General features: G+C 47.4%; 1 protein-coding gene across 1 annotated transcript; it reads right to left on the reverse strand.

Moving 5' to 3' along the window:
* Nucleotides 1-314: 314 nt before the first annotated feature.
* SPMIP5 (sperm microtubule inner protein 5) lies at nucleotides 315-6,978 on the reverse strand. Its single transcript, XM_068961195.1, has 5 exons — nucleotides 6,924-6,978; nucleotides 2,985-3,203; nucleotides 1,151-1,337; nucleotides 538-638; nucleotides 315-418 (listed from the first exon to the last, which is right to left on the reverse strand). Exons 1-5 carry the CDS (start codon nucleotides 6,976-6,978, stop codon nucleotides 315-317), a joined length of 666 nt encoding a protein of 221 aa, XP_068817296.1.
* Between the last annotated feature and the right edge of the window lie 6,194 nt (nucleotides 6,979-13,172).

Here is a 13,172-nt window from a genome sequence, read left to right on the forward strand (position 1 = left end):
GGAAGAGACGGTCCCATCCATCAAGGTCAACGGAACCTGCAGAAAATCCACAGAAAGCTTCAGAAGGCTGAGCAGTATTCCTCTTTATACTCACATGACAATAAAAGGCCTTTATCAAGAATGACATGTTATTGCCCAATGGTCAGGATGCAGGTGGCAGTGAAAAGGATTCTTAGGAAATTTCCCATGTCTGTCAGGTGTGTGAAGCACTCCTGTGTGAGGACAGGAAGCTTCTGATCCCCGGGTAACGTCCGCCTCTCCTTAGGGAGCTCCCCACTCCTACACTTCCATGTCCTTTCTTGCAGACAGCGGCTCTAAGTAAATCTTCCCACCTCACCAAACACTTGGCCTCTGAGTACAGCCATCTGGGGTCTGGGGTCCTCCATCAAGGCTCGGCTGAGGGTAGGACACCTCACTCCTGGAAAAGAAACCAGCCCCAAGCATTGCAGGCAGGTGGTCCAGCGAAGCAGAGGGGCTACTGCAAACATCCTGTCCCGCTTTAAAAGCAGCAGGCCAGGAAAGAAAGTCCCTCCTTACCTGGAACAGAGAAATCTGGATATTTTGGCAGCAGCCCTTCATGCAACAAAACTTTTGGAGGAGGAGTAGGAGGAGGTGGTGTGGACTTAACTCCATATATTCTAAAGTAAGAACAAAAGTCACAGTTATTTCTTTTACTGATAAAAATAAGTAAAATCTATGCAGGTCCCATAGGAGCACAGTATATTCATTTCTGATCCTGACAATTTACCCTCAAGGATCGTCATCTCCATCTTACAGAATAGAAAACTGAGGCCACAAGAGCCCCACTCCCAGCAGTGTCCTACCATGTCCTTTCTTCAGCAACCTTGAGCCTCAGGTCGCTGCCAGGATGGGGAGGCCCTGTTGGTTTTTACTCCCAGCCTCTCCCTGCAAACCAGCAAAGACCAGAAGCAGGGCTCCTGGAGCTTGTTGGGCACAAGTGGGGAGCTGGGGAGGCAGGACGTGGGGGCCGACTTGGAAGACCCTGCAATTACAAACATGGCTGCCTTGCAAAAACAAATCAGACACACAACAAAATCAGTCCTAGCTTTGGGCTGGGGGCATCTGGAAACCCTGATCGGCTCTCCCCCTGGTTCTCGCTCTCTGCAGTTGCCACCCAGGCCAGACTTACTCTTCATATGGTTTCAGGTGTGCTTGTTTGGCCCGCTCCACGAGGTCCAGGAAGTCCCTGTAGCAGTTTCTGGCCATGACGGTGTACCGCGTGGAGCAGCCTAATTCAGTGACCCTGGCTCTCGGCAGGTAGCCTGCCCAGCCAGGGATGGGGGGCTCGTGGAGAGGTTTCTTTATGTTCTTGCATTCTGTGAAAAAGATGCCATGCTTCCTTGAGGGCTTTGAGAAGCCATCCAGTGGGCGGCACTCCCAAGCCAACCAGCATCCCAGCAATCAGCCCTGGAGAGAGCCCTAGGCCCCGAGATGTGATGAGGACAACTACCACTGGTTGGTTTATTCTGTGTGTCTGCATTTGGTGGGGATTTACATAGGCTCTCTCTCTCATCTCATTGTCTTACAAACTCTAAGAAGTCGGTGGTATTATCACCAACACTTGCGTGGAGCAGGACATTGACACCTCAGAGAGGTGAAGGGAATCTTGGCCGAGGTCACATAGCAAGGAAGTGACAGAGCCAGGATTTAGACCTGCGTTTCTCTGATTCCCAAGTTATTGCTCTTAAATGGATCCCACTCTTTTCTCAGACTAACAACAACACAGAAGCTTCAGGTGTTTGATGCTCCTTGATGATTTAACTAAGGGAATCAAGAGAAGCATGTATGTCAGGAAAAGGCACATCACACCTAGCTCTGGCCACCTGGTGGGCTGACCTTCAGCAATTTCACATTTGTGAGATGAAAGATAACTGCCTGACTCTGTCTCCTCCAGTTGCTGTAAGAATTGAATTAGACCCGAGAGTCCCAGAACCTCAAAGTTGGAAGGCACCCTAGGGAGTGTCTAGTCCATCCTTCCCTGCCTTAGATGAAGGAACTGTAGCCCAGAGAGGGGAAGTCACCTGCCCTAGGTCACACAGCAAAGAGTCACAGAGCTGGGCTAAAGCCCAAACACTTAGGCTGGTGCTTCTTATAATGGCTGGGAAATTTCTAAAGCATGACAAACATGTGAGTTAGCATATGCTGAAAAGTCCCCCGTTACAGTAATAATAATAAAGGCAATCAGTCCATTACTTTTCCTGTTGAATATTAGACCTTAAAAACCAGCTGGGATAAATCACTGTTTTGATGATTAACATTATACAGTCATATCATCAGTTGGTTTTTTCACTGTTATTATGGTTGTTATTCAGTGCAAAACCCCTTCCTACCCAGCTAGCACCTGGAGGAGCTGGGTTCAAACCCCAGGTCTGACCTCAGACAAGGGACACTATGCTCAAGTGGGAATAATTGTATCGACTTCATACGGCTATCATGGGTGGCTAACGAAATAACGATGCTGGGCACAGAGAAAGCAACTAAAAAGCCGTAACTACTGGGACCACAGGGGCTTCCCAGGTGGCGCTAGTGGTAGAGAACCCGCCCAGTACAGGAGACATAAGAGATATGGATTCAATCCCTGGGTCAGGAAGATCCCCTGGAGGAGGGTGTGGTGACGCACTCCAGTATATTTTGCCTGGAGAATCCCATGGATGGAGGAGCCTGGTGGGCTACAGTCCCTAGGGTCAGAGTCGGACACAACTGAAGTGGCTTAGCACACATGCACACTGAGACCACAGCTGCTCTCTGAACCACTGTGATGACCACCCAGGGAGGTGAGTACCAGAACCCTCTCCCCTAGCTGTCTCCCCCTCCCCCTGGATATGTTTCTTTATCCTTTCAAGCAACTGAGCCTCTCCACTTTGCATAGACGCCTGGGGATCTGGAACGGTACTCTTGGTGGCCACTCAGCGAGCCAGCCAGGCCCTGCAATGGGGCCCAGCGTGAAGAGGGGGGGCCAGTACCCAGACTCAAGGGATGGTACTGCCGGTAATACTGGTGCAGTGTCCGCAGGACCGTCCCTTCCGAGCGGACAGGTTTCAGCTTGGGAGCAGTGGCCACAGAGCAGTGGAATTCCTCCAGCTGGTCTTTATACCGCTGTGTGTTCTCCTGGAAGATTTTCAGACAGTGGGCCATGTTGTCCTCGCTGGAGGTGCCCTGGCAGCTCAGGTAGGGCACGAAGCCTGCAAGAGTTGAGGAGGGAATCATAATCTGCAGCAAGAGATTCAGATTCTGCCCAAACCCCCAGAATCTCCGCCCAGCCCTGGCCATTTCTTCCTTGGTCGACAACGCTGCATTTTCCCAAAGGCCATGAATACAAGCTGTGCTATTGTTTCCACTGCGGCTGGGTCCTCCCAAGGCCACAAAAAATGACCTTGGAGCGGGGAGGGAAGGCCCGTTTCCACAAAGGCGATGACAGTAATGTTCTTTGATAGCAAAGCCCCCGATGTCAGCCCGTATGGCAAATGGGGAAAGCATTTAATGGGCCAAAATGATAGTCTGAGGAGTAATTGAAATTATTCATCTTTTTAAAGAGAAAGCTTATTTTCCTTGACACTTTCCAAATGCAATTTGGGATCTTTCTTGTCGGACCATCAGAAAATTGCGGGCTTATTAAAAGCTGAGACCTATTACACAAAAAGGTAAATTCATTATCTGTGAGACCCACCCTGAGCACAATTTTTCAGCATTTCCCACAAAATAACATATAATTATTACAATTAGTATGGGTAAAACACAACTATTTATTTAAACTGGATGCTGAATCCTAAGTACTATAATGTTGTCATAATAAGGCCATTTTTAAAAAGAACAAAGAATGGGAAAAAAACTGGTTAAGGCTTAGCTTAAAATTGCAAATAAATAAATAAATATATAAGTCTCATTATTGAAACTCAACATTTTTGCTCTGATCCCCAGGTAAGAAAAGCTGGCTTCAGAGTTGAAGGCAGTAACCCTCACCCTCTGCACCGGCAAGAAGTCTCCTCTGGAGGACTCGAATTATTAGGCTGTTCCTGACAGTGCTGGAAGCCTTCCATCCACTAGACAGGCTCCCAGTTGGACTTGGGAGATTAAAAGACATGTTAGACAATTAAAAGATACACTAACAACATGGAGGAGACCCTAGACACCCAGGGACCTCATCACAATGGTTCTTCTTCATCAGGGTCTACTTTGATCTGCATAGATTTTACCTGATTGTGTATATATATGCACACGCACACACACACACACAGAAATACAAACAACTTTTATTGAGTCTTGCTAAAGGCCAAGATATTTCAAATGTATCCCAGCTCCTTTTCTTGGGCTTTAAAATCACTGTGGATGGTGACTGCGCCATCAAATTGACACTTGCTTTGTGAAAGAGGAGAGTGAAAAAGTTGGCTTAAAGCTCAAAATTCAGAAAACTAAGATCATGGCATCTGGTCCCATCACTTCATGGCAAATAGATGGGGAAACAGTGGAAATAGTGGCTGACTTTATTTTTTTGGGCTCTGAAATCACTGCAGATGGTGATTGCAGCCATGAAATTAAAAGACGCTTACTCCTTGGAAGGAAAGTTATGACAAACCTAGACAGCATATTAAAAAGCAGAGACATTACTTTGTCAGCCAAGGTCCATCTAGTCAAGGCTATGGGTTTTCCAGGGGTCATGTATGGATGTGAGAGTTGGACTATAAAGAAAGCTGAGCACAGAAGAATTAATGCTTTTGAACTGTGGTGTTGGAGAAGACTCTTGAGAGTCCCTTGGACTGCACGGAGATCCAGCCAGTCCATCCTAGAGGAGATCAGTCCTGCGTGTTCATTGGAAGGACTGATGTTGAAGCTGAAACTCCAATATTTTGGCCACCTGATGCAAGGAGCTGACTCATTTGAAAAGACCCTGATGTTGGGAAAGACTGAGGGCAGGAGAAGGGGATGACAGAGGATGAGATGGTTAGATGGCATCACTGACTCAAAGGACATGAGTTTGGGTAGACTTCGGGAGTTGGTGATGGACAGGGAGGCTTGGCGTGCTGTGGTTCATGGGGTCTCAAAGAATTGGACACAACTGAGTGACTGAACTGAACTTTTTATAAGGAAAGCTATGACAAACCTAGACAGCATATTAAAAAGCAGAGACATCACTTTGCCAACAAAGGTCCGTATGGTCAAAGCTATGGTTTTTCCAGTAGTCACGTATGGGTGTGAGAGCTGGTCCGTAAAGAAGACTGAGTGCCAAAGAACTGATGCTTTTGAGCTAGAGTGCTGGAGAAAATTACTGAGTCCCTTGGACTGCAAGGAGATCAAACTAGTCAATCTTACGGGAAATCAACCCTGAATTTTGAAGGACTCATGCTGAAACTCCAATACTTTGACCACCTGATTCAAATAGCCAACTCATTAGAAAAGATCTTGATGCTGGGAAAGAATGAAGGCAAAAGGAGAAGGGGGAAAACAGAGGATGAGAGAGTTGGATAGCATCTCCCACTCAATGGACATGAATTTGAGCCAACTCCAAGAGATAGTGAAGGACAAGGAAGCCTAGTGTGCTGCAGTCCATGGGGTCACAAAGAGTCAGACACCACTTACCAACTGAACAGCAACAAAGCTCCTTTAGTCTTCACAATAATCTTATGAGAAGATTATATCTTCTATAATCTTATGAGAATCTTATATCCCTACTCCATATAGTGGGTTGAATCGATAGATCTACCCGAGTCCTAACCCCTGAAACTTGTGAAGGTGAACCTATCAGGAAATAGAGTCTTTGCAGGTGTAATTACAGATTGGGAAATGAGATCATCTTAGATTTAGGATGGACTCCCACATCCAATGGCTAGCTTCCTTCTAAAAGAAAGGAGAGGGAGGTCTGAGAAACAAAGACACAGAGACACTGAGCAGATGGCCACAAGAAGTGTCACGAGAAGATGGGAGCAGAGACTGGAGTGATGCTGCCACAAGGCAAGGAACACCAGGGCCCGTCAAAGAGTGTGGTCCTGCCCATACCTCATGTCAGGAGACTCCCAGCCTCCAGAACTGTGAAGGATAAATATCTGCTGCTTTACACAACAGCCCTAGGAAACCAATACAACCATTTTATAGAAATTTCTCTTTACCATACAGAGGTATGTAACCTACTTACAATCACATAGATAATGGCCAGGAAGAGATTGGAATCCCAGTTTATTAAAACCCAAAGCTTATTCTCTTAACCAACCAGTAGGACCAAGGATGGGCAACCTTGGAATATTCTCCATGAATCTCCCCTCCTAAGAATACCTGCATGTGAGAGCAGAGGGCTTCTGGGGAACACTAGGTTCATCACCCACCGTGATGTGATTTAGTAAATTCTCAGTAGCCGAGAAGGCTGAGAAGGAGAAGCCTCAGGATAGAGTGACTAGTTCTCCTGACTTGCCAAGGGCTGACAGGTTTCCTGGGATGCAGGACATTCAGTGCTAAAACTGTGACCATTCCCAACAAACCAGAGTAATTGGCCAGCCTCCCTCTAGGGGACACAGGAAGAAATGGGACCATAAGGACAGCCCTAGTGTTTGAGAATAGCACAACCTAGAGAGAGGAACAGAGCCTCAGTTTACTCATCTGTGTCTCCCCAGGTCCAAATGCATGAGATAAGTGCTTCCTGGATACCAGACCATCTCCTGGGAGATTTGAAAGTGAAAGTTGCTCAGTCGTGTCTGACTCCTTGAGACCCCATGGAACAGTCCATGGAATTCTCCCTAGATTATATTTCTCCACTTATCAGAACCCAGTGATCTGCCATCTTCAACAATGGAGCACTTTCAACAAGTCTCTTAAACGCTGAAGTGCCTGTACTAGTCCATTAAACCGGTCAGACATGGACAATGGGGCAAGGAAGAGACAGAAATGGTCCCCCTGCCAGGCCCGTCACCACTTACCACTGTAGCCTGGTGTGATCGGCATCTGTCTCATGAAGGTCTTGGAAGACTCCATGATTTTGCTCTCTGTTAATGAAGGGAAAGAGGGAATGAAACCGTCTCATCAGAAGTCCCTTCCTAGAGAACTCACTGCACATGTGCCAGAGCCCTTGGGAGTAAGACTAACCTTGCCAGGGATTGGGACAGAGAGAAAGCTGCGGCATTAGCCAAGGATGCCACTAAACGTTCAATGTGCAGGACATAATGAAGAATCAGAGTAAGCTGTGGCTGGAAAGGATCAGAAGTCTCTAAAGTTGAAATGGAGTCCAAGCTGCGGTTGCAGGGGTCAGCGGGGTGGGGTACCACACAGCATCAGTTTACGTGGATGCTGTCTCTGGATCCAGACCCCTTCCTCCTTCTGGGATGGCCTGTGCTTGCCTTAGTACAAGCCAGGTCCTGCATCTGGCATCTACCCTGCCCAGCCAGTTAATCTCAAAAGTGATACCTTCGTGGCCAGGACAAATGGCCTCAGGGGTAGAGGAGAGGGTCTCCATCATGGTATATTCAGCAGTGATGGGAATTTTAACAGTTCAGACATTCACTTGCCACCACACAGCTGAAGGCAGGACTGCATTCCTGCCATTTCCTTCTCCAGAGGATCTTCCCCACCCAAGGATCGAACCCTGGTCTCCAGCACTGCAGGCAGATTCTTTACCATCTGAGCCACTAAGGGAAGCCTTGTTAAATCCTCACCGCCACCCAAAGGGTTAATTTCTATTTCAGCCCCCATTTTACGGATGGTAAAATAAGACACAAAGAGGTTAAGAAACTTGTTTGAAGATTTCTGCATCCAAGGAAGTCAGTTCAGTTCAGTTCAGACACTCAGTCGTGTCCGACTCTTTGGAACCCCATGAATCGCAGCACGCCAGGCCTCCCTGTTCATCACCATCTCCCGGAGTTCACTCAAACTCACGTCCATCGGGTCAATGATGCCATCCAGCCATCTCACCCTATGTCGTCCCCTTCTCCTCCTGCCCCCAATCCCTCCCAGCATCAGAGTCTTTTCCAATGAGTCAACTCTTCGCATGAGGTGGCCAAAGTAATGGAGTTTCAACTTTAGCATCATTCCTTCCAAAGAACACCCAGGACTGATCTTTAGAATGGACTGGTTGGATCTCCTTGCAGTCCAAGGGACTCTCAACTGTCTTCTCCAACACCACAGTTCTAAAGCATCAATTCTTCGGGGCTCAGCTTTCTTCACAGTCCAACTCTCACATCCATACATGACCACTGGAAAAACCATAGCCTTGACTAGACGGACCTTAGTCGGCAAAGTAATGTCTCCGCTTTTGAATATGCTATCTAGGTTGGTCATAACTTTCCTTCCAAGGAGTAAGCGTCTTTTAATTTCATGGCTGCAATCACCATCTGCAGTGATTTCGGAGCCCCCCAAAATAAAGTCAGCCACTGTTTCCACTGTTTCCCCATCTATGTGCCATGAAGTGATGGGACCAGATGCCATGATCTTAGTTTTCTGAATGTTGAGCTTTAAGCCAACTTTTTCACTCTCCTCTTTCACTTTCATCAAAGGCTTTTTAGTTCCTCTTCACTTTCTGCCATAAAGGTGGTGTCATCTGCATATCTGAGGTTATTGATATTTCTCCCGGCAATCTTGATTCCAGCTTGTGCTTCTTCCAGCCCAGCGTTTCTCATGATGTACTCTGCATATAAGTTAAATAAGCAGGGTGACAATATACAGCCTTGACATACTCTTTTTCCTATTTGGAACCAGTCTATTGTTTCATGTCCAGTTCTAACTGTTGCTTCGTGACCTGCATATAGGTTTCTCAAGAGGCAGGTGAGGTGGTCTGGTATTCCCATCTCTTTCAGAATATTCCAGTTTATTGTGATCTACAAAGTCAATGGCCAAGGAGGTCAGACAGTCTAAACTCTGGGCGCAGGACTGTTGTTGGTGGTGGTGGTTTAGTTGCTTACGGACTATAGCCTGCCAGGCTCCTCTATCCATGGGATATCCTAGGCAAGAATACTGGAGTGGGTTGCCATTTCCTTCTCCAGGGGATCTTCCCAACCCAGGGATCCAACCCACGTTTCCAGCGTGGTAGGCAGATTCGTCACTGCTGAGCCACCTGAGAAGCACGGTGGGGACAGGAGTGCGTGCGCGTGGTTGGGGATAGGGCGGCGATCTGCGCGGGTGGGTGGTGGGCTGCTCACCACGCCTGGAGGCCTGCCTGGAGGAGGCAGAAGGGAAGAGGCTGGGGAGGAGCTATTCTGGGGGTGGGGCCGGAAAACCAATCAGAAAGCGTGGACACCCCGCCTCCCCACCCTTGCCCCACTCCAGGGTCCTCACCTAGGCCGGCCTGGATCACGGCCCCACGGGGCCTCCTGCCCAAGCCTGGCCTCCACTGGACCACCCGGCCTCCCGGCCTTTGTGCGCTCACCCCAACCGCAGGACTAAGGGAGGAGAAAGGGGGCGGAGTCGCACCCCCAGCCTGCCCCTCCCCCTTCCTCAGCTTTCTGCCTCTCGACTGGAAGCCCCCCCCCCGCCCCAGGAGTCAAAGGAGACTTGCTCAGCGTCTGCTCTTGGGGTAAAATCCAGGGATTTTCCCAGCAAGGATTTTGCCTCGGAAGCTGTTCTCTGTTCGGGGTATATGGTCTCCCGCCGGTGAGGCTGCTCTGGGTGTGGAAATTGGGCCGGGGAGTGCAGTAAGGAATCCGTCTCAAAGGCAGCTTTTCTTATGTGGACACTGGGGAGCCTAGGCTTGGGGGAGAGGATTGGTGGGAACAGGCCATGGCAGGGTTGGGGGGAGCAGCCTGGGAGAGAAGCGGAGGCTCTGTCCAGGCGGCTTCCCTTGGGAAGCCCCCTGCACCCACAGCCTGGTGTCCCTTACTAGGAGAATCTCCAGGTGGACCAGGACAGGTATGCGTGAGAAGGGGACCAAGCACCCAATGAAGGATGCTGGGCAGGCAGGATCACACTCCTTCTGACCACCCTTATTTTATGGGAGCTGAACTTTCACATTGGACTGAAACCAAGATGCCCACTGTGTGACCCAGACCAGGGATCGCATGGCCTGAACAGACTGCCAGTTCCAGCTGTTCCCTCTACAGATGAGGAAACTGCATCCAAACGGCCTGATGGCCCTACGTTCACGATACATGTTTCACTCCGCCTCCCAGACTTCCCCACCTCTCCTCAGGGCCATTGAACTTCAGATGAAACTTCAGCGGAGCTACCCGCTTAGGAAGAACCCATACCGTGATGCTGGGGAAGATTGAAGGCAGGAGAAGGGGATGACAGAGGATGAGATGGTTGGACGGCATCACTGACTCAATGGACATGAATTTGAGTAAGCTCCGGGAGATGGTGAAGGACAGGGAAGCCTGGTGTGCTGCAGTCCATGGGGTCGCAAAGAGTTGGACACGACTTAGTGACTGAACAACAGCAGGGTCCTAGGGCTCACCTCTGGCTATCCGGAAGTTTTAGAGCCTTCTCTGGATGGAGGTTGACCCAGACTTAGAGTCTGGAATAAGCACAAAACCCTAGATTCAGCAGCCAGCTAGGTGTGCCTGCTGGGACACCAGAGGACAAGCCAAGCCATCCACCCTTGGCCTTTTGCTTTTCTTTTTACATGACTTTCATTTAGGTTCAGTGGGGTTGTCAGTGGTCACTGTGGCTTTTCTGCCTTCTTTCAGGTGGGGCTGCTTTCTTTGGCTTCAGGATAAAGGGGGCTAATGGATGTTGATGAAGGTTTGGTTCCCAGTAAACAGAGGAGCCAGTCTTACTGGTGTATGAGCTTAGTCACTCAGCTGTATCCAACTCTGAGCGACCCCATGGACTGTAGCCCACCATCTACGGGATCCCTAACTTGTCTGCCATTCAACATTTATTAATGCCTGCTGTGTACAAAGGAAATCCTTTGACAGTTCTTCTAAGAAACGTGAACCTCAGATAATATTCCAGAAGCAACTGTCAAGACAACAGACTTCTGCCCATGGAATTTTCCAGGCAAGAATACTGGAGTGGGTTGCCATTTCCTCCTCTAGGGGATCTTCCCGACCCAGGGATCCAATCCATGTCTCCTGTGTCTCCTGCTTTGCAGGCAGATTCTCAACCTACTGAGCCATCGGGGAAAGCCTGTCTTATTGGACTGAAAGTTAATAAAGCTTGTAACACCTAAGAAAGGACGTGAAAAACAATTTCCACTGGAGATGGGGTACAGGGGAAGGTCAGTAATGTATCTATAATTCCATTTACAAATTTAATGAAAAAAAAAAAGTCCAGGCCACATGAGATCCAGAGTTTTGCTTTATTAGACATCTGTGAAGAAGAGTTTGCAGGTACAATCAAATTGTGAACTGCTGCAAAGTTCTCTGAAGTTTTAATTTATCCTTTAGTGAACAGACCCCAGTGGCTGATATTTTAGAATATAGTTCCATATTCCAAGCAGATGAGAGATGTGATGTTATGGCCAACAACTTTTATACTAGTCATCCACTTAAGCCGTTTCCCAGCATAAATATGCAGTTTAATCACAGCTATTTCATCTCTACAATGCGTGATTCGATCTTCAACTAATAATGCATTTTGACTCCTGTTTATATTGGTGCATGCGATTCTTTGCCACCCTGGCAATTAACCAGACCTGGACTCTAAAAGCTAAACTTGATCTAAATAACATTCTAGGGGTAGGGCAGGCTCTGTAATCTGGACTCATCTTAGCCAGCAGTCTGCAAAAGCACTTGTATGTCTCCTTTTTCCTATCGTGTCTGTCTGTAACTTGTATGTCATTCAACATTTATTAATGCCTGCTGTGTGCAAAGGAAATCCTTTGACAGATCTTCTTCTAAGAAACTTGAACCTCAGATAATAGGCCAGAGACAACTGAATAATGGGTCAAGACAACAGGCCTTTTAGAAACTTTCTAAGATTAGAAAACGTGCCCAAGTGTACCTATCCGGTGCTCTTACTCTGGAATATTTGCAGGGAGCGGGGTTGGCGTGGAGAGGGGAGGGATGGATTTGAGGATTCTAAGTGTGATTATTAGGACTGCATCTCTGGGGCCAGAAGAAAATCCAGTAAAATCATCACCCCCTCTCCATTATCTTTTTGCCAATATTGCAAATTTCAACCATTTCCTTGAAGAGAAATAGTGGAAAAGCAGACATCCTTAACACGAAAGGTGGGAAAGGCCTTACCTTAGCCACAAAAAGGACTTGACTCTATTACTCACACTTAATCCAGTAGGAAGGCTGAATTTGTGTACTACCCAATTCCTTCCTTTGATTCTGGTGTCCTGAAAACATCACCATTTTGCCCTCAGAGTGACTGCGTTGCCCTGAAAGGAGAGGTTGACAATCCTGCAGGACACATTTTTTGGAGGTTTCTCTAAACAGTCATGTGGCTTACAGAGCCAGACGGTTCAGCTCTCAAAGACTGGACAGGAGAATCAAAACATTATTATGCTTCTTTAAATATAAACTGTGAACCTTTGGGAAGGATGTGCATGTGTAGAGAGCTCTGATGAAGCTGTCGACCCATCTGGTCTATTTCTTAGAGTACTCTGACCCTAGGCACCTCTGTCTATTTTTGAGTCTACACACACAGTCCATAGCTTAGCATCAGTATAAATTAAGCATGGTCAAGAAATGAAGCCATGGAAAATTAAAGGCAGCAATGTCATCAACAAAATTCAATGAGCATTTTCCCTTTTTTCTTTTTTAACAAGAAAAGCACATTGTAGAAATCAAGATTCTGTACAATTTTCTAATATTATATGTACATAAAATTATATTATAACTCAATTGAAAAGTCTTGTTTGTAGAGTATGGCTGGCAACACCAAAGAATGACCCCTAACATTAAGCTTTTGAAGCAGAGCAGGCAGCAAGAGGACCCAGATGCACACACCTTTGAGCCTGGATGCAAAACCCGGCTCCTAAGGATGTGTCTAGCATTCTCCAGTTCTCTGGTGTGTTCGTGTTTCACAGTCTAGTAGGGAATTCTGCAGCAAGCGATGTGAAAAAGGAGACACGTTGAAATGAAATGGAAATGCTGTTTAAAATCTGCATATGATAATAGGCTGTGATAATGGGTTTGTGAATCCAACTCGCATTCAAAGTTAGTGGCTCAGCCATCTTGCCCTCTTTTATTATGCCTGCCTCCGGTGATTTAAAACTGACTGAACTCCAGCAGGTGGAAAAGACAGCTTTGAACAGATCAGACGGGTTGTGAGTCAGGTTCTGGATTCTT

The sequence above is a fragment of the Capricornis sumatraensis genome, chromosome 23 (genome assembly GCF_032405125.1).
Source record: "Capricornis sumatraensis isolate serow.1 chromosome 23, serow.2, whole genome shotgun sequence".
In the NCBI taxonomy this organism is placed as follows: domain Eukaryota; kingdom Metazoa; phylum Chordata; class Mammalia; order Artiodactyla; family Bovidae; genus Capricornis; species Capricornis sumatraensis.

Excerpts from the sequence above, each read along its gene's own strand:
- SPMIP5 (XM_068961195.1), bottom strand. The coding sequence starts at position 6,978 with ATGGAGTCTTCCAAGACCTTCATGAGACAGATGCCGATCACACCAGGC. Across the intron at positions 1,338-2,984 it reads GTACCATCCCTTGAGTCTGG|AATGCAAGAACATAAAGAAA; the intron begins GTACTGGCCCCC and ends TCTTTTTCACAG. Across the intron at positions 419-537 it reads TCCAGATTTCTCTGTTCCAG|GAGTGAGGTGTCCTACCCTC; the intron begins GTAAGGAGGGAC and ends TTTCTTTTCCAG.